This window comes from Somniosus microcephalus, chromosome 18 (genome assembly GCF_052327205.1).
Source record: "Somniosus microcephalus isolate GS21.2 chromosome 18, FLI_Smic_1.0, whole genome shotgun sequence".
Taxonomy (NCBI): domain Eukaryota; kingdom Metazoa; phylum Chordata; class Chondrichthyes; order Squaliformes; family Somniosidae; genus Somniosus; species Somniosus microcephalus.
The window spans coordinates 28,317,352-28,342,782 of NC_141004.1; the positions used below are offsets into that span (position 1 = coordinate 28,317,352).

The 25,431-nt window shown below is 45.8% G+C and overlaps 1 protein-coding gene across 1 annotated transcript in view; it reads left to right on the forward strand.

The window, feature by feature from the left end:
- The window catches only part of LOC147105178 (complement receptor type 1-like), a 358,655-nt gene that overhangs the window by 70,814 nt on the left and 262,410 nt on the right, over positions 1–25,431 (forward strand). Inside the window, exons 8-12 of the mRNA XM_086011790.1 lie at positions 1,431–1,527; positions 2,294–2,367; positions 11,416–11,601; positions 16,365–16,550; positions 22,388–22,573. Of these exons, the coding sequence (XP_085867916.1) occupies positions 1,431–1,527; positions 2,294–2,367; positions 11,416–11,601; positions 16,365–16,550; positions 22,388–22,573 (729 nt within the window). The remainder of the gene's footprint in view (positions 1–1,430; positions 1,528–2,293; positions 2,368–11,415; positions 11,602–16,364; positions 16,551–22,387; positions 22,574–25,431) is intronic.

Here is a 25,431-nt window from a genome sequence, read left to right on the forward strand (position 1 = left end):
GTCTTGTGGGATTCCTGACGGCTCCAAACCACGCCAGGTTAGAGCAGGCGGGCCGTCGGGTTGAAGGACTTGGAGGGGTCGAGATGTCGGTGTTCAGGTGAGTGATGGGTGCATGAGTGTAACGGTAAGTGTGTTTGGTGTGTCTAAAGTGTGTAAAGAACTTTTACTTCCCTCTACTTACCTTAACAGCCTTTCTTCCTGTAGCCGTCGGGAGCCCATCACTCAGCCGGCACTTAAAGCTGAATGGCTGCGATCTGTGAAAAGTGACAGCCTTCAGCTTTGAGTGCTGCTGAGAGTTCTAACTGAGTCTGTGCAGAAGGACTCATGTTAGAACTCAGACTGTCAGTGTTTGGCAGCTTCAAACAGCTGTGAAACACTGATATTTCATCTGGTAAGAACTCTTGACAGATGAAATTGCAGTCTGTGACGTCACCTGTTGCCAGGTGGCCCTTAATTGGCCTGCTGAGCCCGCTGGGCGAGCTCAACAAGGTCAATCAAGGGAAAATCGCGCGGATTGGCCGGACGTCGATGTAGGCGGGTCTAAAACCCGAAAGTTGTAGTCCCGCCTTCTTCCCGACAGCTTCGGGAAAATCGACCCCCTACAATTGCAAGGAGCAGCATCCCATTACAACCTGCTGCTCTCCCCATTCCCTGCCCACTTGCAGCCATTGCGCTACATGTGCATGAGGAAAACAGGGAGGGAGTATGCTGTAATTGTTTAAGTTGATTGAATTTGTGAGCTCCACACCACCATTATGAAAGCACTGTCATGCGCCATGATCCTGAGGCTATTTTCCTCAGGATTGCAGAATTGAACTTGTAGGACCTAATTTGTACCAACCTGCTTTCATCTCACCAGAGTTTACCATTAAAATTTAAGTTGCTGTTATTTTAAATATCAGTTTGGAGTCACCCCCACCCCGGCAAAAAGGAAACGTTTTTAATAGCCTTGTCATTGGGAGAGAGGGCGCGATCTTATTGTGTGTCCAAAAATGCCAAAATGGTTACCAGCTTGCATTCACTTGTCTCTGAATCTAAAAATTGTGGTTTCAAGCCTCAATTGAAGATTTGAACTTGTAATCAAGGCTGGCACTTCAGTGCACTACGGAGGGATTACTGCGTTGCTGCCCTTTGGATAAGATATTAAACCTTATTTTGCTCTTAATAGTTCGGGATGGCATTAAACAATCCATGGCACAATTTCATTATTTCTAGTAGCCTCATAACTGGAGCAGAGAGGGGTATTGCATAAGTGGAGTGAATCTTGTACCTCCCGAGCCAAAACTTTAAAAATGAACAACATAATTGAGGAAATTGCGTGCTCATTTTTCATCTTAATATTACATTTCTGTGAATTGTATTGAAACTGTTATTGGAAATCATGGAGATTTGTAACATTTCTATGTTTGCCTTTTTTAAAACTTGTGTAGCAAGACACTGTGGTAATCCAGGAGAGATTTTGAATGGAAATTCAAAGGCACCAAATGATACTTTGGGAAGTCAAGTTATATTTTATTGTGACAAAGGGTGAGTATTCAGTACATAAATTGTGGAATGAGGGTGAAGAGTTATTGTGTTTAATTTTGCGATTAAGATGAGGGATGTCACAGTATCTCCTTGCTGTTGCAACAATGCACTTTCTCTCAGTCTAAGGAGGGGACCGCTCATTCTTTACACTTCGATGACAGCCATTCTTGTGGCCTTTGAGTGAGGCCTCTAAGTCAGTGTTGAATTATAGATGGTATTGTGGATTCTACTCTCACTAGTAACTAAGTTACACAATCAGTGCTAAATTATAGGCAATCTATGCTGAAAATTTTCCATGGATGACAAATGGATTGAGAATACTCAAATCACTTGGGTTCCTTTAAAAAGTGTTATAAAGAGGAGACACTTAATTTGCAAATGATCCCTAAATCCAAAATCAAGGCTAACCATCGCAAGTTGGTGATGCACGTTCAAGGAATGAGGTGGCTCCTTGAGCCAAGATGCACCAATATCCATCTTATGACTAGCTGACCAGAATTACACGCACTACTCCTTATGGGATCTGATCAGTTCTTTGTAGAGCAACAATACAACCTCTTTTGATTTATGGTCTATCCTTGTGTCAATGCCGCCTGATACCTTATTTGCCTTTTTTATTTTACCAAACCATTTTGTTGACGATTTCCACCATCACTTTGCCTCTTGATCAGCATGCTGTATCACTATTCCATTTAACTTTTAGCTCACTGTTTGATAATAGGTGATTTTTACTTTGGTTTTCTATGGTGTCTGTTTTGTTTTTTAGATACAGGATTGTTGGTAAGAACCATCGAATGTGCACAGCTTATGGTTGGGATGGCCAGGCCCCAACATGTCAACGTAAGTTAGGCTTCCATGTTTTGTAGAATCTCTTAATTACTTTTCTGTGTCAAATAATTAGCCACTTTAAAGGTATTGACATGTCTGGAGTGTTGGCTTGCTATGTCAACTTTTTTTTTTACAATATTTTGAAGTCTCAGGTTAGAGTACTGATCTTTTTGATGTGGCAGAAAGAATTACCCATATTCTGGTTGAACAATGCATAATTAGGAACATAATATGTAGAATGAGAAACAGTTATTCAGCTAATACATCTTGCTGTTTCCATAGACTATCCACAATCTGTTGTATCATGGGCTCACTCTGCTTATTTAATCTTCTGAGAGGAAGATTCCTTGAGGTTACTTTTCTCCCTGACTCCTCAAAGTAATGAAACAAAATTCCCAAGCAACAGCAACAACTTGGCATTTATGTAGCTCCATTAACGTAATAAAATGTCCCAAGGCGTAATCGCATAAAAATTGATACTGAGCCAAAGAAGGAGATACGAGTATCTATCCTTCAGCTACAGATGGGTTTGAGAAGGATGAGAATGGATAGCACACCATGGTCACAGTCACCGAGGATGCAACTTGTGACTTTGATTAGGAACATTTCAGTGCTGTGGCAGTGGTGGAAACCTGATTGGAGAGGTTCAAAAATGGTGTTGTGGGAAGCTAGTCACAGATTTGGGAGCCGACAACAATTTCAAGGTCTTTGGAAAGGCTAGGGAGGTTGGAGATGGGGTGGTAGTTTGCAAGGACAGGGGGTCAAGGGTGGGGTTTTTGATGGGGGGCGGTGCTGCTGGTGATGACGGCAGATTTGAAAGGGAGCGGGACAGTAACGGAAGAGAGGGAACAGTTTACAATATCAGCTAGCATTTCCATGCATGATAAAATGGGGTGTTTTTGTCTGGTTTAATGTGTAATGGTGCGTTAAATCCAGTTGTAGAAAATTTGTAGATTTAAAAAAAGTCAAATGCAGTTCAGATGCTTGTACCCAGCTCATTCCGACAGTGTTGCAAGTTTTATTGGTTAGAGGCTTGAAAGAGAATCCACCTGAAAATGTTGTTTGATTCCTTCAGTTTGTATTTCAGTGGCAGTTTCTCTTTTTGAGATCAGATATTCAAAATGCAGGAAGCCCTAGAACACATTTCTGGCATTTTAAAAAGGTGTTCTGTTTAATTTGCGGGCAGTTGATAAAGCCTATGAGGGGGGCAATTTGAAATCTCAAAGAAATTAGTTACAACCAGTTAGTTTGATATTCCTAAAGGAAAGGGAAAACGCTATTGAAAAAAATTATTTACAAAGGTTTACATACATAAGAAATAGGAGCAGGAGTAGGCCATATGGCCTCTCAAGCCTGCTCCGCCATTCAATAAGATCATGGCTGATCATCGACCTCAACTCCACTTTCCCACCCAATCCCTATATCCCTTGATTCCCCTAGAGTCCAAAAATCTATCTATCTCAGCCTTGAATATACTCAACGACTCAGAATCCACAGCCCTTTGGGGTAGAGAATTCCAAAAATTCATAACCCTCAGAGTGAAGAAATTCCTCCTTCTCAGTCATAAATGGCCTACCCCTTATCCTGAGACTATGCCCCCTAGTTGTAGACTCTCCAGCCAGGGGAAACAACCTCTCAGCATCTACTCTGTCAATCCCCCTCAGAATCTTATGTTTCAATGAGATCACCTCTCATTCTTCTAAAGTATAGGCCCAATCTACTCAGTCTCTCTTTACTTACTTCATAGAGTTGTGTTCTTTCTTTATTATGTTGCCTACTTGAGGAGTTAGGTGGAAGGTTGTCTACTGTAAATATATAACTCCTAATTGCTTGTTCATCTTCGGTAATAAATTTGCTCTGTACAGTATTTATACCTGAACTAATGCTCTATCGCTTTCAAAAGCCAGAGCAAAAGCTATGAAGGCATAAGATAAGTCCAGATACTAAAAGACATTACTAGATAAAGTTTGATGTTCATTTCTCGGATGGGTCACTGAAAGCTTGCTTAGCTCAGCTTTTTCCTACATTACAACAGTGACTACACTTCAAAAAGTACTTCATTGGCTGTAAAGCGCTTTGGGACGTCCGGTGGACGTGACGGGTGCTATATAAATACAAGTCTTTCTCTTAAAGCAAGGATAGATGCTCTTGAAGGTATGAGGAATTAGGACTTGCCCATGAGAATGATGTAAGAGAGAAAAAAAATCTAGACTAACACCATACATCAGTTCTACACACCAGCAGGCGGTAAAGTGCCTAATCGAAAGTTGAGGTACTGTTCCTCGAGCTTACATTGAGCTTAGTTGGAACAGTGCAAGAGGCCGAGGACAGAGGTCAGAGTGGGATTGGAGCGGAGAATTAAAGTGACAGGCGACTGGAAGCTCAGGGTCACACTTACGGCTTGTTAATTGAGTACTTGGCATCTGTCCTCACAGCAGAGGAAGAGGACAAAATACCAGCGGTACAAGGGAAACTAACAAGAAATCAAGGGGATGAATGTATTGAATTTAATATAAGTAAAAAAAAAATAGTAATGGAGATAATAATGGGACTTTAAGATAGACAAATCTCTAGGACCTGATGGTTTCCACCCCAGGGTTTTAAAAGAAGTATGTGAGGAAATAGCAGATGCATTAGCCATAATCTTGCAAAGCTCTCTTGTGTGCTGTTGAAGTGAAAAATTGCAAAAATCACTCCATTATTTAGGAAGGGTGGGCGAGAGAAATCTGGTATCTACAGACCTTAGTCTAATGTCAGCTGTGATGAAGTTACTAGATTCTGTCATTAGGGACAGCGTGGTTGAGCACTTGGACAAATATGAGCTGATCAGAGAGAGTCATCATGGAGTTAATAAGGGTATGTCATGTCTGACTAATCTAGTTGAATTTTTTGAGGAGGTCACCTAACATGGTCGATAAGAGAGTGTCTGTGGATGGTATCTATATGGACTTCCAGAAGGCATTTGATAAGGTTCCACACAAAAGATTATTAGCAAAATCGAAAGTGCATGGAATTGGAGGCAATCTTGCGACATGGGTTGGAAATTATTTGGGAGGTGAGAGACAGAGTTAGGATAAAGGTATGTACTCTGATTGGCAAGATGTGTCGTGGTGTTCCCAGCGATCTGTAATGGGGTCTCAACATTTCACCATATCTAAGTATTGGAGCAAGAAATTACAAAGGAACATAGACAGATTATGTGAGTGGGCAAAACTGTGACCAATGGAGTGCCACGTGGGAAAGTGTGAGGTCGTCCACTTTGGATCCAAGAAAGACAGATCGTAGTATTTTCTAAATAGTGAGAAACTAGGAACTGTGGCGAGGCAAAGAGATTTTGATGGTCCATGGACACAAATCACTAAAACCTAGTGGACAGGTGCAAAAAAGCAATCAAAAGGGGCCAATGGAATATTGGCTTTAATCTCAAGGGGCGTGGGAGGGAGGAGATGGGGTCGAGCGTGTGCCAGCATTGGCTCGCATTAATGCTAAGGAGCCGGGTAACACGCAGCTGGTCATCCTGGTTCCACGTTCAGCTAAGTATATTTTTAAAAAACCTACCTTTTTTGATGGCGGCCTCCAGCAATCCCTTTAAGACCAAGTAATCCTGAGTGGAGCAGGCCCGGTGTACGTTTCATTCAGGGCAGACAAATCTTTTGAATGGGTCCTAAAACAGGCGCTAGGCCTGTCATTGGTATATGCAAGGCCCCCAATGCCTGTTTTAGGTAGCTGCTAGGGAGGCCTGAGAAAGCACCTGACCCATTGTGGGGTCAGACATCTTTCAGGTGTCCTTGTGGCTGAGCACCGCAAAATCGGTCCTTTTTGCCACCATTTTCTACTCTGGGAGGGGTGGGGGGGAAACAGCACAATGTGATTCAAATTTCCCCCCTCCGTGTTTAAACATTGTCCGTTATCCTATCATCATCTCAAATTCTGAAATATTTAGTCAATTTTTGTCAAGTTTTCCTTTCAGCTTTTTAGTCAGTGACTGTCAGAATTATAATGGTGAGATTGTACATGGCCAGCAGAGGGAATGTGTTCGATGTGCTGCTTGGTGTTTTCTTTATTTATCTGATTTAAAATGTGAATCTTCAGTTTGCTTTTCATTCCCAAGGCAACAAATAATTCCACAACTAATGAAGCAGCTAGGGAACTAAACCAACAATTGTACTATTTCAGCAGTTTTTCTAAACACTCTTACTCCTGTCAAAACTATTTGTGGCACTTAGATTTATAGTGATGATGATGTCAGTCGCACGAGATAATGTGGTGATATTTGTGTTGAACCAGAAGCCATTCTGCCTCCACAGCTGCTCGAGTTTGATCTTATGCAATTTCCTCCCTGTGCCCACCAAATTAGCTGGTAACTAAATTAATGCACGTTTTTGTGCTGGGCAAGCGTAATCGGTAAATTAATTTACTTGGTTCAATAACACACTTTCCATTTTGATTATAGCATTATTTAAATAAGTAGGAGGTAAAACAATGACATTTGCAGCTGTTGTGTGATTATATGCTTAGCTTCCAGCATATGAAAATGCTACAGTATATAGCATACTGCAGGTTAGCCTGCTTCGTCAGCCAAGGCAGCTGCATTTAGAGGATTGTGCAGTTGGTTCCTCTGTGCTATGTGCAACAAAACCATGAACACATTTATAAAGAAGGGGTTTCAAATTTTGATACATATAAATTACAGAGAAAATCTCCACCCAGTGTGTGTGTGTTACCCACTCCCTTCTCTGGTTCCTTGGCATGCAGTGGTAGTTCCGTTACTTTTTAATCCACTACTTCAGATTTTGCAATCCTGTAATATGTGTCATAGTGGTTGTTACTGGACTGGTAATCCAGAGGCCAGGACTAGTGATCTGGTAGACACGAGTTCAAATCCCACCACCGCAGCTGGGGAATTTAAATTTAATGAATTAAATAAATCTGGTATAAAAAGCTAGTGTCGGTAATGGTGACCATGAAATTACCGGATTGTCATAAAAACCCACCTGGTACCCTTTGGGGAAGGAAATCGCAGGTCTGGTCTATGTATGAGTCTAAACCCACAGCAATGTGGTTGACTCTTAATTTCCGAGCAAGCCACTCAGTCGTATCAAACTGCTATGAAAAACAATAATTAGAATAAAACCAGACGGACCATCCGGCATCGATCTCGCCACCAGATTCGGACACGACAAAGGCACACCCAGCAGTCGACCCTGCAAAGTCCTCCTCACTCACATCTGGGGACTTGTTCCAAAACTGGGAGAGCTGTCCCACGGACTAGTCAAGCAACAGCCTGACCGTCATACTCACAGAATCATATCTTTCAGCCAAAGTCCCAGACTCCTCCATCACCATCCCTGGGTATGTCCTGTCCCACCGACAGACCCACCAGAGGTGGTGGCACAATGGTATACAGTCGAGAGGGAATGGCCCTGGGAGTCTTTAACACTGACTCTGGACCCCATGAAGTTTCATGGCTTCAGGTCAAACATGGGCAAGGAAACCTCCTGCTGATTACCACCTACAGCCCTCCCTCAGCTGATAAATCAGTACTCCTCCATGTTGAACAGCACTTGGAAGAAGCGCTGAGGGTGACAAGGGCACAGAATGTACTCTGGGTGGGGGACTTCAATGACCATCACCAAGAGTGGCTCCGTAGTGGCAATACTGTCCGAGCTGGCCAAGTCCAGAAGGATATAGCTGCCAGATTGGGCCTGCGGCAGGCAGTGAGAGAACAAACACTACGGAAAAACCAATCTACTCATCGCAAATGCATCTGTCCTTGACTGTTTGACTATGCGGTGGTCACTGCTACTAATTGTGGAGACGAAGTCCTGTCTTCACACTGAGGACACCCTCCATTGTGTTGTGTTGCACTACCACCTTGCTAAATGGGATAGATTCAGAACAGATCTAGCAGCTCAAACCTGGGCATCCATGAGACGCTGTGGATCATCAGCAGCAGCAGCAACAGGATTGTATTCCACTGCAATCTGTAACCTCATGGCCTGGCATATTCCTTATCCTACCATTACCAACAAGCCAGGGGACCAACCCTGGTTCAGTAAGGAGTGTGGAAAAGCATGCCAGGAGCAGTATCCGGCATACCTAAAAATGAGATGCCAACCTGGTGAAGCTATAACACAGGACTACATGCACAGTGAACGCAGCATACTAGAGACAGAGCTAAGCGATCCCACATCCAACGGATCAGATCAAACTCTGCAGGTCTGCCACATCCAGTCATGAATGGTGGTGGACAATTAAACAACTAATGGGGGGAGGAGGAGGCTCCATGAACAGCCCCGTCCTCAATGATGGCGGAGCCCAGCATGCGAGTGCAAAAGACAAGGCTGAAGCGTTTGCAACCATCTTCAGATAGAAGTGCTGAGTGGATGCTCCATCTCTGCCTCCTCCTGAGTTCCCCACCATTACAGAAGCCAGTCTTCAGCCAATTCGATTCACTCCACGTGATATCAAGAAATGGCTGAGCACACTAGATACAGCAAAAGCTATGGGCCCTGACAACATCCCAGCTGTCACGTTGAAGACTTGTGCTCCAGAACTAGCCGTGCTTCTAGCCAAGCTATTCCAGTATAGCTATAACACTGGCATCTATCTGACAAAGTGGAAAATGGCTCATGTATGTCCTGTCCACAATTACCGCCCCATCACTCTACTATCAGTCAACAGCAAAGTGATGGAAGGTGTTATCGACAGTGCTATCAAGCGGCACTTACTCACCAATAACCTGCTCAATGATGCTCAGTTTGGCTTTCGCCAGGACCACTCAGCTCCAGACCTCATTACAGCCTTAGCCCAAAGATGGACAGAAGAGCTGAATTACAGAGGTGAGGTGAGAGTGACTGCCCTTGACATCAAGGCAGCATTTGACCGAGTGTGGCATCAAGAAGCCCTAGTAAAATTGAAGTCAGTGGGAATCCGAGGAAAACTCTCCACTGGCTAGAGACATATCTAGCACAAAGGAAGATGGTTGTGGTTGTTGGAGGCCAATCATCTCGGCCCCAGGACATCACTGCAGGAGTTCCTCAGGTGTGGAGATTGTGGTGTCGATAGTAGCCATGGTGTGGGCAGGGCAGTGTCCTAGGCCCAACCATCTTCAGCTGCTTCATCAATGGCCTTCCCTCCATCATATGTTCAGAAGTAGGGATGTTCGCTGATGATTACAGTGTTCAGTTCCATTCGCAACTCCTTTAGATAATGAAGTAGTCCATGCCTGCATACAGCAAGGCCTGGACAACATTTCAGACTTGGGCTGATAAGTGGCAAGTAACATTCACTCCACACAAGTGCCAGGTAATGACCATCTCCAACAAGCGAGAGTCTAACCACCTCCCCTTAACATTCAACAGCATAACCATCATCGAATCCCCTACTATCAACAACCTGGGGGTGACCTTGGCCAGAAACTTAACTGGACCAGCCACACACATACTGTGGCTACAAGAGCAGGTCAGAGGCTGGGTATTCTGTGGCAAGTGACTCCGCTCCTGACTCCCCAAAGCCTTTTCACCATCTACAAGCCACAAGTCAGGAGTGTAATGGAATACTCTCCACTTGCCTGGATGAGTGAAGCTCCAACAACACTTGAGAAGCTCGATACCATCCAAGACAAAGCAGCCCACTTAATTGGCACCTCATCCACCACCTTAAACAGCCACTCCCTCCACCTCCGGTACACCGTGTCTGGTGTGTGCCACCTGCAAGATGCATTGCAGCAACGTGCCAAGTCGTCTTTGGCAGGACCTCCCGAACCCGCGACCTCTACCACATCGAAGGACAAGGGCAGCAGGCTCATGGGAACACCACCAACTCCAAGTTCTGCTCCAAGTTGCACACCATCCTGACTTGGAAATATATCGCCGTTCCTTCATCGTCGCTGGGTCAAAATTCTGGAACTCACTCCCTCGCAGCACTGTGGGAGTACCTTCACCACATGGACTATGGCAGTTGAAGAAGGCGGTTCACCACCACCTTCTCAAGACCAATTAGGGATGGGCAATAAATGTTGACCTTGCCAATGATGCCCACATCCCATGAATGAGTAATAAAAAAAACTCCCAAGAGCAGAGAAGTGACCAGCCGTCACTGATCCTGAATTTTATTCCTGACATAAAAAATGTGCAGCTCAGATCTGGAGATCAGGTCTTTCTTGTTGGATATGGGGAGGTAGGGAGTGCTGCATTATTGGCCCAGAAATTCGGGGGCTTCCCGCGGGTGTAAGCCCCCGACCTGCACTTAGCTTGCACGCCGGCCGTTGAGCTGTGGGCCCCCGTGGAATTCCGATCCTGGGCCTGCTCCAGCTGCCGGTGCGCAGTGCTTGCATATCCCAGGGGCGCAGTTAGTTCAATGCGTCCCCTGGGATCATGTGGGCCATGGGGAGCCAATCGGAGCAGGGAATGCTCCATAAGTTTGACAGGAAGTGCTGTCAAAACTTAGAAATACTACGGGCCCCAAAACATCACTAAATCTTCAAATAATTTTTTTTTTAAATCACATTTTTAAAATAAACTATAAATTACATGAAATAACTATTAAACAATTTAAATTTTTGAAAAAAATAATATTTTCTAACGGGGCTAAAAATAAACTTACCTTTCTTTAATGTATTTAAAAATAATAAACCTGTGGAGAAAATGTTTTAATTTTAATTAATTCACCACTTACCTTGTGAAAAGCAGGCCTTGCACCTGCTTTTTAAATGTGTAACTTCTGGAGACTTACCCTCCCGGGAAAAGCTGTAAAAAAAAAATTAAAAAAAAGTAAGTTCGATGCGCACGCGCAGCCTCTCCTGCGCACGCGTTCGACCTCTGAACCCCTGCTTTCAGGGGAACGGAAGAGCCGGTTTCACACGCATGCGCAGTGCATGCAGGAAACCAGCACTTCCATTGGGCTTACGGGTGAGTACCCCGTGCGTACTCACCCGTGGAGACCCGAATTTCTGGGCCATTATGTTTGTTTACCAGTTTGCTGTGCTATGCCACAGAGCTGATTGAGATTTTAATTCCTGAAGCTTTTAATTTAGCATTACCTTCATTTTTCCATTAGTTGTCACGTGTGCTGACCTTCCACCTATTAGTAAAGGCATAGCGCCATCACCACCCAATGGAGCTCACTGGGAATATGGAATGGTAGCAAAATATTCATGTGGTGGTAGCAATTCATTGATTGGCGCAGAAAAGCTTGTTTGCACAGAGAATGGAGAATGGGACAACAACCCGCCGACATGCAAAGGTATTTTACTCTAAAATTAGAAATGGCTTCATTTGCATTTTTTCAGCGGAAGTTGATAAGCTAATACATAATTTATTAATACCTGACATTTAAATGTTTACTAGTTGATTTCTTGGTGCCATCGCACACTGATAATACCAACTGTAGTTTGGGGTCAAGTGGGGATATTTGAAGGAAAGAGGGATGGGGGAGGATGGGAGGCGGAGGAGAATGGAGGAGAGGAAGGGAGGGGAGGAATAGAGTGGAGGATGAGGGGAGCAGATGGGAGTGGAAGAGAGGAGAAAGAGGGTGAGAGAAAGAAAGGGAAATGATGGTGGGAGAAGATGAAGGGGGGAATGAGAGGAGGGGTAAGGAGGGTGAGGGAAGATAGGGGGAAGGTGAAGTGGACGGAGGTGGAAGAGGAAGGAGGAGATAATAGATTGGTGGGGGATGGCTCACAAGCTGCAGAACTTGCTCAGCAGGGTGGGGAGGCCACATGCTGTTAATTTTTCTCAGTTGGGGGAACAGTGTGGTTGCAAATTGCTCAGCTGGGAAGGGGTCGTTGTGTAAATTGTTCCATGGGGAGGGGGGCGAAGCTACCATGCTAAAATAAACTTGCTCAATGAAGGGTGGTTGATTATGAATAATTTGCTCAAAAGTGGGGTCCAGGCTTCGAAACTTGGTCAGTGGCATCTCAAGGAAGTGGGGAGCCGGGTCTAAATTGCTATTAGCAGAGTGGAATGGAATTTTTCGTCTGGGTAGTAAGGGCGGTTTACAGGTGATCGAGGCAGGAGTTTATTTTGTGAGGGTCAAACGGGAGATTTCATAGTGTTGAAACAAAACGATGATGATCAGCTGATGGGGTTGCTGCTGCGGTCATTTAAACGAGGGCCCGCTATTAACTGCTCTCTGTGCTTCCGATTTCTGTTTTGGTGCTGTTAGATTTATTGTGTAAGAAAGAAATGAGACAATTCATCCCGTTCTAACAAATTTGCAAAGATCAATATACAGTTTTATGTGGTTCAAATCATTGCCTATTTGAAAGCAGGGCTGCTGTTATTGGCTGTTTACAATTTCGCTTCCAGCTTTAGTGTCGATTAACTATTCTACGTGTCCATACGAACATATGAAAATGATGGGAAGGAAAATCCGAGCTGGTCCATCGAGCCTACCCCACATTCATGATGGCTGGAGCATCGGGACCAGATACCCCGCCCCCCGCAGTCATGTAATCTCCCGGTAGAGGCAAAACGACCGGAGAAAAACTCGAGGGCCAATAAGGGGAAAAAATACCCAAAGACAACAACAACTTGCATTTATATAGCGCCTTTAACGTAGTAAAATGACCCAAGACCCTTCACAGGAGCGTTATCAAACAAAATTTGACACCGAGCCACATAAGTAGATAGGACTAGATGATCAAAAGCTTGGTCAAAGAGTTGGGTTTTAAGGAGTGTCTTAAAGGAGAGGTTTAGGGAGGGAATTCCAGAGCTTGGGGCCTAGGCAGCTAAATGCACGGCTGCCAATGGTTGCGCGATTGAAATTGGGGATGCACAAGATGCCAGAATTGGAAGTGCGTAGATATCTGAGGGTTGTAGGCAATGTTCTCTCGTGTTTTCTGGGCGCGTTGCCCCTTTAAGGGGCTGTGCGGCCCATGCACCATTTTGCGCAAAAGCTGGTCCCAGGCTGCAGGGAACGTTGGTTGTGGGGCTGGTGGAAGTGCAGAGATAGGGAGGGGCAAGGCCATGGAAAGATTTGAAAACCAGGATGAGAATTTTCAAATCGAGGCCTTGCCATACCGGGAGCCAATGTAGATCCGCGAGCACAGGGATGATTAACGGGACTTATGATACGGGCAGCAGAGTTTTAGATGAGTTGAAGTTTATAGAGGGTGGACGATGGGAGACTGGCCAGGAGTGCGGTGGAATAGTCAAGTCTAGAGATAACAAAGGCATGGATGAGGGTTTCAGCAGCAGATGAACTCAGTCTAGGGTGGAGATGGGCGATGTTATGGAGGTGGAAGTAGGTGGCCTTGGTGATGGAACGAATATGGGGTTGGAAGCTCATCTCGGGGTCAAATAGGATGCCAAGATTGCAAATGATCTGGTTCAGCCTCAGACAGTGGCCAGGAAGAGGGGTGGAGTCGGAGGCTAGAGAACAGCATTTGTGGCTGGAGTCCAGAACCAGGGGTAAGCTATTTAGGACAGAGATGAGGAGGAATTTCTTCACCCAGAGAGTGGCGAACCTGTGGAATTCTCTGCCAAAGAAGGCAGTAGAGGCCAATTCATTAAATATATTCAAGAAGGAGTTGGATATATTTCTTAAGGCTAAAGGGATATGGAGAGAAGGCAGGAACAGGGTACTGAGTTTGGATGATCAGCCATGATCTAATTAAATGGCGGAGCAGGCTCGAGGGGCCGAATGGCCTACTCCTGCTCCTATCTTCTATGGTTCTATGTTTCTATGTGGTGGGGACCGAAGACAATAGCTTTGGTCTGATCAATACTTAGTTGGAGTAAATTTTTGCTCACCCAGTACTGGATGTCGGACAAACAGCGTGACAAATCCGAGGCAGTGGAGGGGTCGAGGGAGGTGGTGGTGAGGTAGAGCTGGGTGTCGTCTGCCTACACGTGGAACCTGATATGTTTTTGGATGATGTCGCCGAGGTGCGGCATGTCGATGAGAAATAGTTAGGGACCAAGGATAGATCCTTGGGGGACGCCAGAGGTAACGGTGTGGGAGTGGGAAGAAAAGCCGTTGCAGGTGATTCTCTGGCTACGACTGGATAGATAGGAATGGAACAAGGTGAGGGTAACTCCAACTGCATGATGGAGGAGAGAAACTCCAATCCTGAATTCAGGCATAGACCATTGCTTCCTTGAGTATGAATTGAAACACAATCAAAGTTACATGCTCTGTTGAAGATTTTGTTCCTGGAATAAAACTTATTTTATTGTAGGACAGAGCAATTTCAGGTAACGTTTTTGTATATTTATGGAGGAGGATGGTGTGGTCACCTAGGTTATAGGCTGCAGACGGGTCAAGAAGGATGAGGAGGGATAGTTTACCATGGTCACAGACACATAGGATGTCATTTGTGACTTTGATATGGGTCGTTTCAGTGCTGTGGCAGGGGCGGAAACCTGATTGGAGGGGTTCAAACATGGAGTTGTGGGAAAGGTGGACAAGGATTTGAGAGGAGACAACACATTCAAGGACTTTGGAGCGGAAAGGGAGGTTGGAGATGGGGTGGTAGTTTGCAAGAACACAAGGGTCAAGCGTGGGATTTTTGAGGAGAGGGGTGATGACAGCAGATTTGAAGGAGAGGGGGACAGTACCTGCTGATAGAGGTAACCATTAACAATATCAGCTAACATGGGGGCCAGGAAAGGGAAATTTGGTGGGAATAGGGTCGAGGGAGCAGGAGGTGGATCTCGTGGACAAGATGAGCTTGGAGAGGGCTTGAGGGGAGATGGGAGAGAAACTAGAGAAGATGCAAGTTCCGGGCTCTGGCAGGGAGGAACTTTAGAGGAAGCGTGGCCCGGTGGGCTAGGGAAGGGTGGGAAGCTGCAGAGGCAGCTGAACGTATGGTCTCAATCTTAGTGACAAAGAAGTACATGAGCTCCTCGCATCTGTTGTTGGAGGGGAGTGGGGTTTAAGATGGCAATTTGTAGTGGAGAAGAGAACCCAGGGGCTAACTTTGCATTCAAGGATGATCCTGGAATAGTGAACAGTTTTGGCAGACGAGAGCAGGACCGGATAGTGCTTTTTGCGGTCCAGCCATAACTGGCGATGAATGGCTAAATCAGTTGTCCGCCACAGAATCTACAGCACAGAAACAGGCCATTTGGTCCAGCTGGTCCATGCCGGTGTTTATGATCCACACGTGCCTCCTCCCACCCTACTTCATCTAATGCTAAAAGCATACCCTCTATTCCTTTCTCCCTCATGTACTTATCGAACTTCCCCTTAAATGCATCTGTGGTTGGCTGAGTTTCACCAATAGCCAAGTGAGCTCATGGAAAAAAAATAGCTGCTATGCCCTGGGGCTTTCACAGATTTATGGGCGGAACGTCTCCTTTGTCTGTTAGCGGTACGGGCCCTACATAAAATGGGTTTGGCCAATCTCAATCACATTGGCTATGTGCAAAAACTGTCCCTAATTTGGCACTTGCTTCTCAGTCAGAAGGTCATGACTTCAAGTCCCAATCCAGAAGTTTGAGCGTACAATCCAGGCTGGCTCCTCTGTGAGCACCGAGGGAGAACTGCGCTGTTGGATGTGCCCTCCCTCGGATGTGACGTTAAACCGAGGCACCTCTGACGGTGAGGCACTCCCTGGACTGCCAGCCCAGATTCCATACTCAAGTCTCTGGAGTGGGAAGCTGTATCCATGATATGCACCTGTGAGGCCAACAAAGACATAATGCTTGGACAGCTTTGGTCTTGGTCATTTAAGATCAGCTGATCCATTCTAGTTCATTCCAAATCTGAGCCAAAGCTACAAGAATCTAGAACATAACTTGACTTTCCCTGGCTTTAACATTTGTCAATTCTCTTTGTTTAAATTAAGTAACTACATAATGCAAGGGTTATGTTTGGCAAACATTATAATTAAACAACCTGAGGAAGAGGCGGGGGCCAAAGATAGATCAAGGAGTTAACAAGCAACATTTTTTACTGTTAATTTCCATTCTGGATATGAGCAAGACTTAGAGTAGCGCTCTGATAGAACCATAACTACAGTTAGTTAGCTAGTGGTGATTAATGCATTGTCTTTTTGTTAGTTGTTAGATGCAAACATCCCAAATTGATTGTAAATGGTCGAATAGTAGCAGGATTTGGAACTACATATAGACATCGGGCCACAATCACCTACAGTTGTAACAAAGGTTATGACATGCATGGCAACAGTGTCATTGAATGTAGTGAAAGTAACACATTTGTGCCACAACCACCTACCTGCAAACCACGTGAGTAACCATCTCTTAAACTTCATAGAACCAAAGGATGTGAGTTGACCATTCTCAAGTCTGTTTAGACGTATATAAATATCTTGACGTTGGTTTGGATTTTTCCTAACTGAATTTTCTAGCTGTTGCTAAATTTCTTTCTGTACTTCACACCAACAGGTTTTTTTGAACTGATGTGTCTCTTTCTTTAATTCCTCAGAGCCTATCTCTCGGATATCTCACCCCATGCAGTTTTGTGCGTCTCTGTCGTAGTGATGTTTTTTCTGCCTAATTCTTTTGTATCTCTTGGTCTTTCTCCTGCTGCTTGTCCAACATCCAGTATTGGATGAGCAGATACTTCCTCCAATTAAATATTGGGAAGACCAAAGCCATTGTCTTCGGTCACCACCACAAACTCCGTTCCCTCGCTGCTGATTCCATCCCCCTCCCTGGCCAATTTCTGAGGTTGAACCAGACTGTTTGCAACCTCTGCATCCTATTTGACCCTGAACTGAGCTTCCGATCCCATATCCACTTCATCACCAAGACTGCTTACTCCCAACTCTATCAGCCATGATCTCATTGAATGGCGGAGAAGGGCCGAATGGCCTACTCCTGCTCCTATCTTCTATGTTTCTATAATATTGCTCATCTCTGCCGTTGCCTCAACCCATAGAGTCATAGAGTTATACAGCACCAAAAGAGGCCCTTCGGCCCATCGTGTCCGCACTTGCCATCAAGTCCTATCTATTCTAATCCCATTTTCCAGCACTTGGTCCATAGCCTTGTATGCTATGGCATTTCAAGTGCTCATCTAAATGCTTCTTGAATGTTGTGAGGGTTCCTGCCTCTACCACCCTTTCAGGCAGTGAGTTCCAGATTCCAACCACCCTCTGGGTGAAAAAGTTTTTTCTCAAATCCCCTCTAAACCTCCTGCCCCTTACCTTGAAACTATGCCCCCTGGTTGTTGACCCATCTACTAAGGGGAAAAGTTCCTTTCTATCTACCCTACCTATGCCCCTCATAATTTCAATCAGGTCCCCACTCAGCCTTCTCTGCTCTAAGGAAAACAACCCCAGCCTGTCCAGACTCTCATCATAGCTGAAGCGCTCCAGCCGAGGTAACATCCTGGTGAATCTCCACTGCACCCTCTGAAATGCAATCACATCCCTCCTATAGTGTGGTGACCAGAACTGCACATAGTATTCCAGCTGTGGCCTAACTAGTGTTTTGTACAGCTCCATCATAAGCTCCCTGCACTTATATTCTATGCCTCGGCTAATGAAGGCAAGTATCCCATATACCTTTTTAACCACCTTATCTACCTGTCCTGCTGCCTTCAGGGATCTATGTACATGCACACCAAGGTCCCTCTGATCCTCTGTCCTTCCTAGGGTCCTACCATTCATTGTGTATTCCCTTACCTTGTTAGTCCTCCGAAAATGCATCACCTCACACTTTTCAGGGTTAAATTCTATTTGCCACTGTTCTGCCCATCTAACCATCCCGTCTATATCGTCCTGTAGCCTGAGGCTTCCCTCCTCGCTTTTTACCACTCCACCAATTTTCGTGTCATCTGCGAACTTACTGATCATACCTCCTACATTCATATCTAAATAATTAATGTACACTAGAAACAGCAAAGGACCCAGCACCGATCACTGCAGTACACCACTGGACACAGCCTTCCAGTCACAAAAACAACCTTCGACAATCACCCTCTGCCTCCTGCCACTAAGCCAATTTTGGATCCAATGTGCCAAATTGCCCTGGATCCCATGGGCTCTTACCTTCTTGACCAGTCTTCCATGTGGGACTTTGTCAAAAGCCTTACTGAAGTCCATGTAGACTACATCAACTGCACTACCCTCATCTACACAGCTAGTCACCCCCTCGAAAAATTCAATCAAATTGGTCAGACATGATCTCCCCTTGACAAAGCCATGCTGACTATCCTTGATTAATCCCTGCCTCTCCAGGTGGAGACTCATTCTGTCCCTCAGAATTTTTTCCAATAATTTCCCTACCACTGATGTTAGGCGCACTGGCCTGTAATTCCCTGGTTTATCCCTACTACCCTTCTTGAACAATGGTACTATGTTAGCTGTTCTCCAGTCACCTGGCACCTCCCCTGTGGCCAGAGAGGTTCTGAAAATTTGTGTCAGAGCCCCTGCAATCTCCTCGTTTGCCTCACATAGTAGCCTGGGATACATCTTGTCCGGGCCTGGGGATTTATACACTTTTAAGCCTGCTAAAACCGCTAGTACCTCCTCCCTCTCGATGCTAATATGTTAAAGTATATCACAGTCCCCCTGCCCGATTTCTATGTCCACATCGCTCTCTCTCTTTCCCCCCCAGTCGCTCTCTCTCTTCCCCACCCCCCCCAGTCGCTCTCTCTCTTCCCCCCCAGTCGCTCCCTCTCTCTCTTCCAACAACAACATGCCCTCAAAAAAGCCTCGGCACCGCCGGGCACCCCCAGCTAGTATACTTATAAAACACCTTGGGATTTTCCTTTATTTTGTCCGCCAGTGTTTTTTCATGCCCCCTCTTCGCTCTCCTAATTTCTTTTTGAAGTATCCGCCTGCACTTTCTATACTCCTCTAGGGCTTCCACTGTTTTTAGTCCTTTGTATCTGCCAAAAGCCTCCCCTTTTTTTCCTAATCCATTCTTGTACATCCCTTGACATCCAGGGTTCCCTGGGCTTGTTGGTCCCACCCTTGACCTTTACGGGAACATGTTGGCATTGTACTCTATTTCCTTTCTGAAAGACTCCCACTGCTCTGATGTGGATTTTCCTACAAGTAGCTGATCCCAGTCCACTTTGGCCAGATCCTGCCTTATCATATTAAAATCAGCCTTCCCCCAATTTAGAACCTTTATTTCTGGTCCAGCTTTGTCCTTTTCCATGACTACCTTAAATCTCACTGAATTATGGTCACTGTCACCAAAATACTCTCCTACTGACACTTCTACCACTTGCCTGGCTATATTCCCTAGAATTAGGTCCAGAACTGCTCCCTCTCTTGTAGGACTTTCTACATGCTGGCTCAAAAAGATCTCCTGGATGCACTTTAAGAATTCCGCACCCTCTAAGCCTTTCACACTCTGACTATCCCAGTTAATATTGGGGAAGTTGAAATCCCCTAATAATAATATGCTATGATTTCGACACTTCTCTGAGATTTGCCTACATATCTCCTCCTCTATCTCCCCCTGACTGTTTGGGGGCCTATAGTACACTCCCAACAAAGTGCTTGCCCCCTTTTTGTTTTTAAGTTCTACGCATATGGCCTCATTAGAGGAACCTGCTAAGATATCATCCTTCCTTACAGCAGTAATTGACTCCTTGATTAATATTGCGACACCCCCTCCTCTTTTTCACCCCGCTCTGTCTCGCCTGAAGATTCTATACCCCGGAATATTGAGCTGCCAGTCCTGCCCCTCCCTCCACCATGTCTCTGTGATAGCAACAATATCATACTCCGATGTGTTCATCAACACCTTCAATTCATCAGCCTTACTCGCAAGACTCCTTGCATTAAAATAAATGCCATCCAGCCTTGCCATACTCCCTTGTGCCATTACATATTTGCTCTGCCTTCCAGGCTGACTTGTTTTTTCCTCTATGCATGTGCATCACCCCCTACTATAGCTTCACTCTGTATTCCATTCCCCTACCAAGTTAGTTTAACCCCCCCCCCCGCCACCCCCCCCAACAGTACTAGCAAACCTCCCCGCTAGGATGTTGGTCCCATTTCGGTTCAGGTGCAACCCGTCCGACTTGTACAGGTCCCACCTTCCCCAGAAGCAGACCCAGTGATCCAGGAAACTAAAGCCCTCCCTCCTACACCAACTCTTTAGCCACGCATTCATCTGCTCTATCCTCCTATTCCTATACTCACTAGCACATGGCACCGGGAGTAATCCAGAGATTACAACCTTTGAGGTCCTGCTTTTTAATCTGTTACCTAGCTCCCTAAATTCTTGTTGCAGGACCTCATCCCTCTGTCTACCCATGTCATTGGTACCAATGTGAACCACGACTTCTGACTGTTCGCCCGCCCCCTTCAGAATGCCCTGCAGCCGTTCGGTGACACCCTTGACCCTGGCACCAGGGAGGCAACATACCATCCTGGAGTCACGTTTGCAGCCACAGAAACCTCTATCTGTTCCCCTTACGATAGAATCCCCTATCACTATTGCTCTCCCACTCTTTTTCCTCCACTCCTGTGCAGCTGAGCCACTCGTAGTGCCACGGACTTGGCTCTTGCTGCATTCCCCTGAGAAACCATCTCCCCCATCAGTATCCAAAACAGAAAATCTGCATTGAAACCCTCATGCATGCTTTTGTTACCTCCAAATTCAACTATTCCAGTGCTCTCCTGGTTAGCCTCCCATTTATCACCCTCTGTTAACTTAGCACATCCAAAGCTCTGCTGCCCATATCCTACCTCGCACCAAGTATGGTTCACCCATCACCCCAGTGATCGCTGACCTACATTGGCTCACGATTCAACAAAGCCTCAAATTTAAAATTCTCATCCTTGTGTTCAAATCCCTCCCTTCTCCCTATCGCTGTAACCTCCTCCAGCCCGACAACCCTCTAAGAACTCTGCGTTCATTCAATTGTGGCTTCTTGTGCATCCCCGATTTCCGTCACCCCACCAATGGCGGCCATGCCTTCAGCTGTCTAGGCCCCAAGCTCGGCAATTCCCCTCCATAAACTTCTCCGCCTCTATTCCTTTCTTTAAGAAGCTCCTTAAAACCCACCTCTTTGACCAAGCTTATGGCCACCTGTCCTAATATCTCCTTATGTGGCTCTTTATGCATAGAAATTCAGGGCTGTGGTCACCTTAACTACCACAGGCAATGCAGTGGCAGATGCGGTAGTGGGCTGCAGCTTCGGTTACCGCATTCAGCTCCTATACGGCTCCTCACTGAGGGTCAGGTATCTTGATCTGGGCCACTCGACCCTATTAGCAGGGTAAGGCTACCTGCGAGCTGGATTCCATGCAGGACAATGTGCTGCTTCCTGAATCCACCCCCCCCAACCACCTGTTCCTGCAGTCATTCAAGGGTGGCCAATTTCACTCCCATCATTCAGTGGAGCAAGCACCTCTCTGCTAACAGAATGGTAGAAATGCCAAATAAACAAGAAAATGTTGTCACAAAAGCTCCTTCAACTCTCCAGATAGATAACCGTGATCTGACTAGTTTCAGGTGAGTGCCCTTTAAATATAGCTGGAAATGGCCCTTTCTGGTATGTACAGCCCCGTAGTACTGGGCGGGTACAGCACTGAGTGTTCATCGCACCAAAGTCAATAGAAATGGCACCAGGGTCCTATTGATGTCATGGGACTCCAATTTGAATATTTTAGTGAGGCTCCGGCCTCTTTCTGGCTGTCTATGTCTAGGCCCGATCAAATTGGGGATGGGTGGATCGACAATGGGAGCTGGAGGGTAAATTTTCATTGCGCTACCCTCTCTTTCTCACCTGAAAGCAGGGTTAAAAAACAGCCCCAACATAGAGAAATTCATTCCTACTGTATTTTTTTCTCCTTGCATCCTCTTCCTTTTTATTCAGATTGCCTAATTTCTCTATTCCTCTTTGTTTTTCTCTCTCTCTCTCCCTTTCTCCCTTTCTCCTCCTAAAGATATAAGATCAGCAGACCAGGTCTTGCTGTGGGTATTGGGGTGAGGGAAGGAAAGAAAGCAGAGAGAAGAATACCTGTTCCTTACTCTGCTGCAGTGTATTGGTTCACCAGTGTGTTGTCACTGAGCTGACTGAGTTTTTAATCCCTGAAGCTTCTGATCTGACAGTCTGTTTAGGACAATGACTGAATTTCATTTTTCCCCAGCCGTCACATGTGCTGATCTTCCACCTATTAGTAACGGGAGAGCTCCAACACCACTCTATGGAAATCACTGGAAATATGGAATGGTAGCACGATATTCATGCATTGGTGACTATTCATTGATTGGTGCAGACAGACTTGTTTGTACAGCAACTGGACAGTGGGACAAGGACCCACCGACATGTAAAGGTACAGTTAATTGAAACCTTGGGCTGGATTTTGGAGAGGCGGGTTTGGAGGCGGGCCTGCCCTGAAAATGGCAGAATTTGAGGGCGGGTGCCCAACCCACCTCCAAGCCATCTTGCCAGGAGGGTTAGGGTTAAGCCATCTTGCCAGGAGGCGGGTAGCCGTCCCGCGCCAGGTCCTATCTCCTTGAAGGCGGGAAGGGATTCCAGTCACTTAACTGCCTATTAACAGGTAGTTAACAGGCGTAAATAGGATTATCCCATTTTGCCACCACAAGTGCGGGCTTCCCGAAGGCTCCGAAACCCACCAGTGTCACCGAGGCGAGCAGTGGGTCTGTGGGGGTCTGCGGGGTCCAAAAGTGTGCTGTGAAGGTGAGTGATGTGTGCAAGTGTGGAGAGGTGAGTATCTGAGGTAAGTGGAAAGTCTTAGAAAAAGTGTACTTACCTTTGTTTCTTCCTGCAGGCTTCAGTCGGTGGGTATGCAGAGAGTCTCGCACCTCCGCGGTAGAGATGACAGATGGCCATTGCATTCTCCAATGCAATAACCATCTAATTTCTGCAAAAGAAAGAGGTGCTCTGTACACAAAACTCCTTCACACAGCATTGAATCGCTCCAGAAGTCTGTCTCTCTCTCTCTCTCTCTCAATGCGTGATGCAAAAATGTCGTCGACAAAAAAAGGCAGGAAGCGGCCGCCTTTAAAAAGCGCTCCCCTAGTCCCTTCCCAACTGCAAAACATTCCCCTCTACTTGTCGTTGCTAGTGGCAGGCGGAAAGGCAGGGAACGCCACTCAATATCTGGCCTGAGGCGCTACCGGGGCATTGCACGCTCGACTGACCTCATGATCTTCAGGCGCAGGAGATCATGGCAGTAGTGTTTAGCATCCCATTGAAACTTATAAAATATTTTAAGGGGCTTGACTGGGTAGATGCTGGGAGGATGTTTAGGATTGAGAGGAGGAGGAATTTCATCACTGAGGGTTGCGAATCTGTGGAATTCTCTACCCCAGAGGGCTGTGGAGGCTCAGTCATTGAGTATATTCAAGACCGATCTATAGATTTTTGGCTACTAAGGGATTTGGGGACAGTGCGGGATGGTGGAGTTAAGGTAGAAGATCAGCCATGATCATATTGAATGGTGGAGCAGACTCGGTGGGCTGAATGGCCTAGTCCTGCTCCTATTTATGTTCTTATGAAATAGGACATTAATTGCTCTGAGAAGATGGTGATGAACTTTCTTCTTGAATGGCTGCAGTGATTTGATACAACTGAGTGGCTTGCTTGGCCACTTTAGAGGGCAGTTAAGAGTCGACCATGTTGGTGTGAGACTGGAGTCAGATAGGCCAGACCAGGTATTGGAGGCAGGTTTCCTTCCTTATTGGATATTCGTGAACCGGTTGGGGTTTTACGACAATCTGACAGCTTTGTGTTCTGACAACACAGAAGTGGTTGTGGGGTTTGAAGGAAGTGATGGCAAAGTACAGCTGGGAGTTATTGGCATATATATTTAAGCTGACCCAATGCCTGTGAATGATGCCACCATGGGGCAGCAGTTAGCTGAGGAAGCGGCGAGGGCCAAAGATAGATCAAGGGGTTAACGAGCACAAAGCTTTTTTGCAGTTAATTTGCACAAATACATTCTGGATATGAGCAAGACTCAGAGTAGCGCTCCTGATAGAACCATAACTACAGCCAGTTACCAAGTTTTTTTTAAATTCATTGATGGGGTGTGGGCGTCGCTGGCTAGGCCTGCATTTAGTGCCCATCCCTAATTGCCCTTGAGAAGATGGTGGTGAGCCGCCTCCTTGAACTGCTGCAGTCCATATGGTGTAGGTACACCCACAATGCTGTTAGGAAGGGAGTTCCAGGATTTTGGCCCAGCGACAGTGAAGGAACGGCGATACAGGTCCAAGTCAGGATGGTGTGTGGCTTGGAAGGGAAATTGTAGGTGGTGATGTTCCCATGCGTCTGCTGCCCTTGTCCTTCTAAGTGGTAGAGGTTGCGGGTTTGGAAGGTGCTGTTGAAGGAGCTTTGGCGAGTTGCTGCAGTGCATCTTGTAGATGGTACACACTGCAGCCACAGTGCGCCGGTGGTGGAGGGAGTGAATGTTGAAGGTGGTGGATGGAGTGCCAATCAAGCGGGCTGCTTTATCCTGAATGGTGTCGAGCTTCTTGAATGTTGTTGGAGCTGCACTCATCCAGGCAAGTGGAGCGTATTCCATCACACTCCTGACTTGTGCCTTGTAGATGGTGGAAAGGCTTTGGGGAGTCAGGAGGTGAGACACTCACCGCAGAATTCCCAGCCTTTGGCCTGCTCTTGTAGCCACAGTATTTATATGGCTGGTCCAGTTCAGTTTCTGATCAATGGTAACCCCCAGGATGTTGATAGTGGGGGATTCAGCGATGGTAATGCCATTGAATGTCAAGTGGTGACTAATGCATTGTTCTCTTGTCAGTTGTTAGATGCCATCGTCCTGAATCGATTGCAAATGGCCGAATGGTATCCGGATTTGGACCGACCTCCTATGGATATCGGGAGACGATCGGCTACAGCTGTAATGAAGGTTATGAAATGGTTGGCAACAGTGTAATTGAATGTAGTGAGAACAACATGTTTGTGCCCCCACCACCTATGTGCAAACCATGTGAGTACACATCTCTTAAACACTTAATAGATCCAAAGGATGTGAGTTGACCTTTTCTCAAGTCTGTTAAAGTATATAAATATCTTAATGTTGGTTTGGATTTTTCCCTGTTGACCCGAGCATGTTGATTTTTCTTTCTGCTCTTCACTCCTATAAGTCATTTAAAAAAATGACATTAGAATACTTTTCAGTGACGTAAAGAGAACAAAGTGGTTTCATGT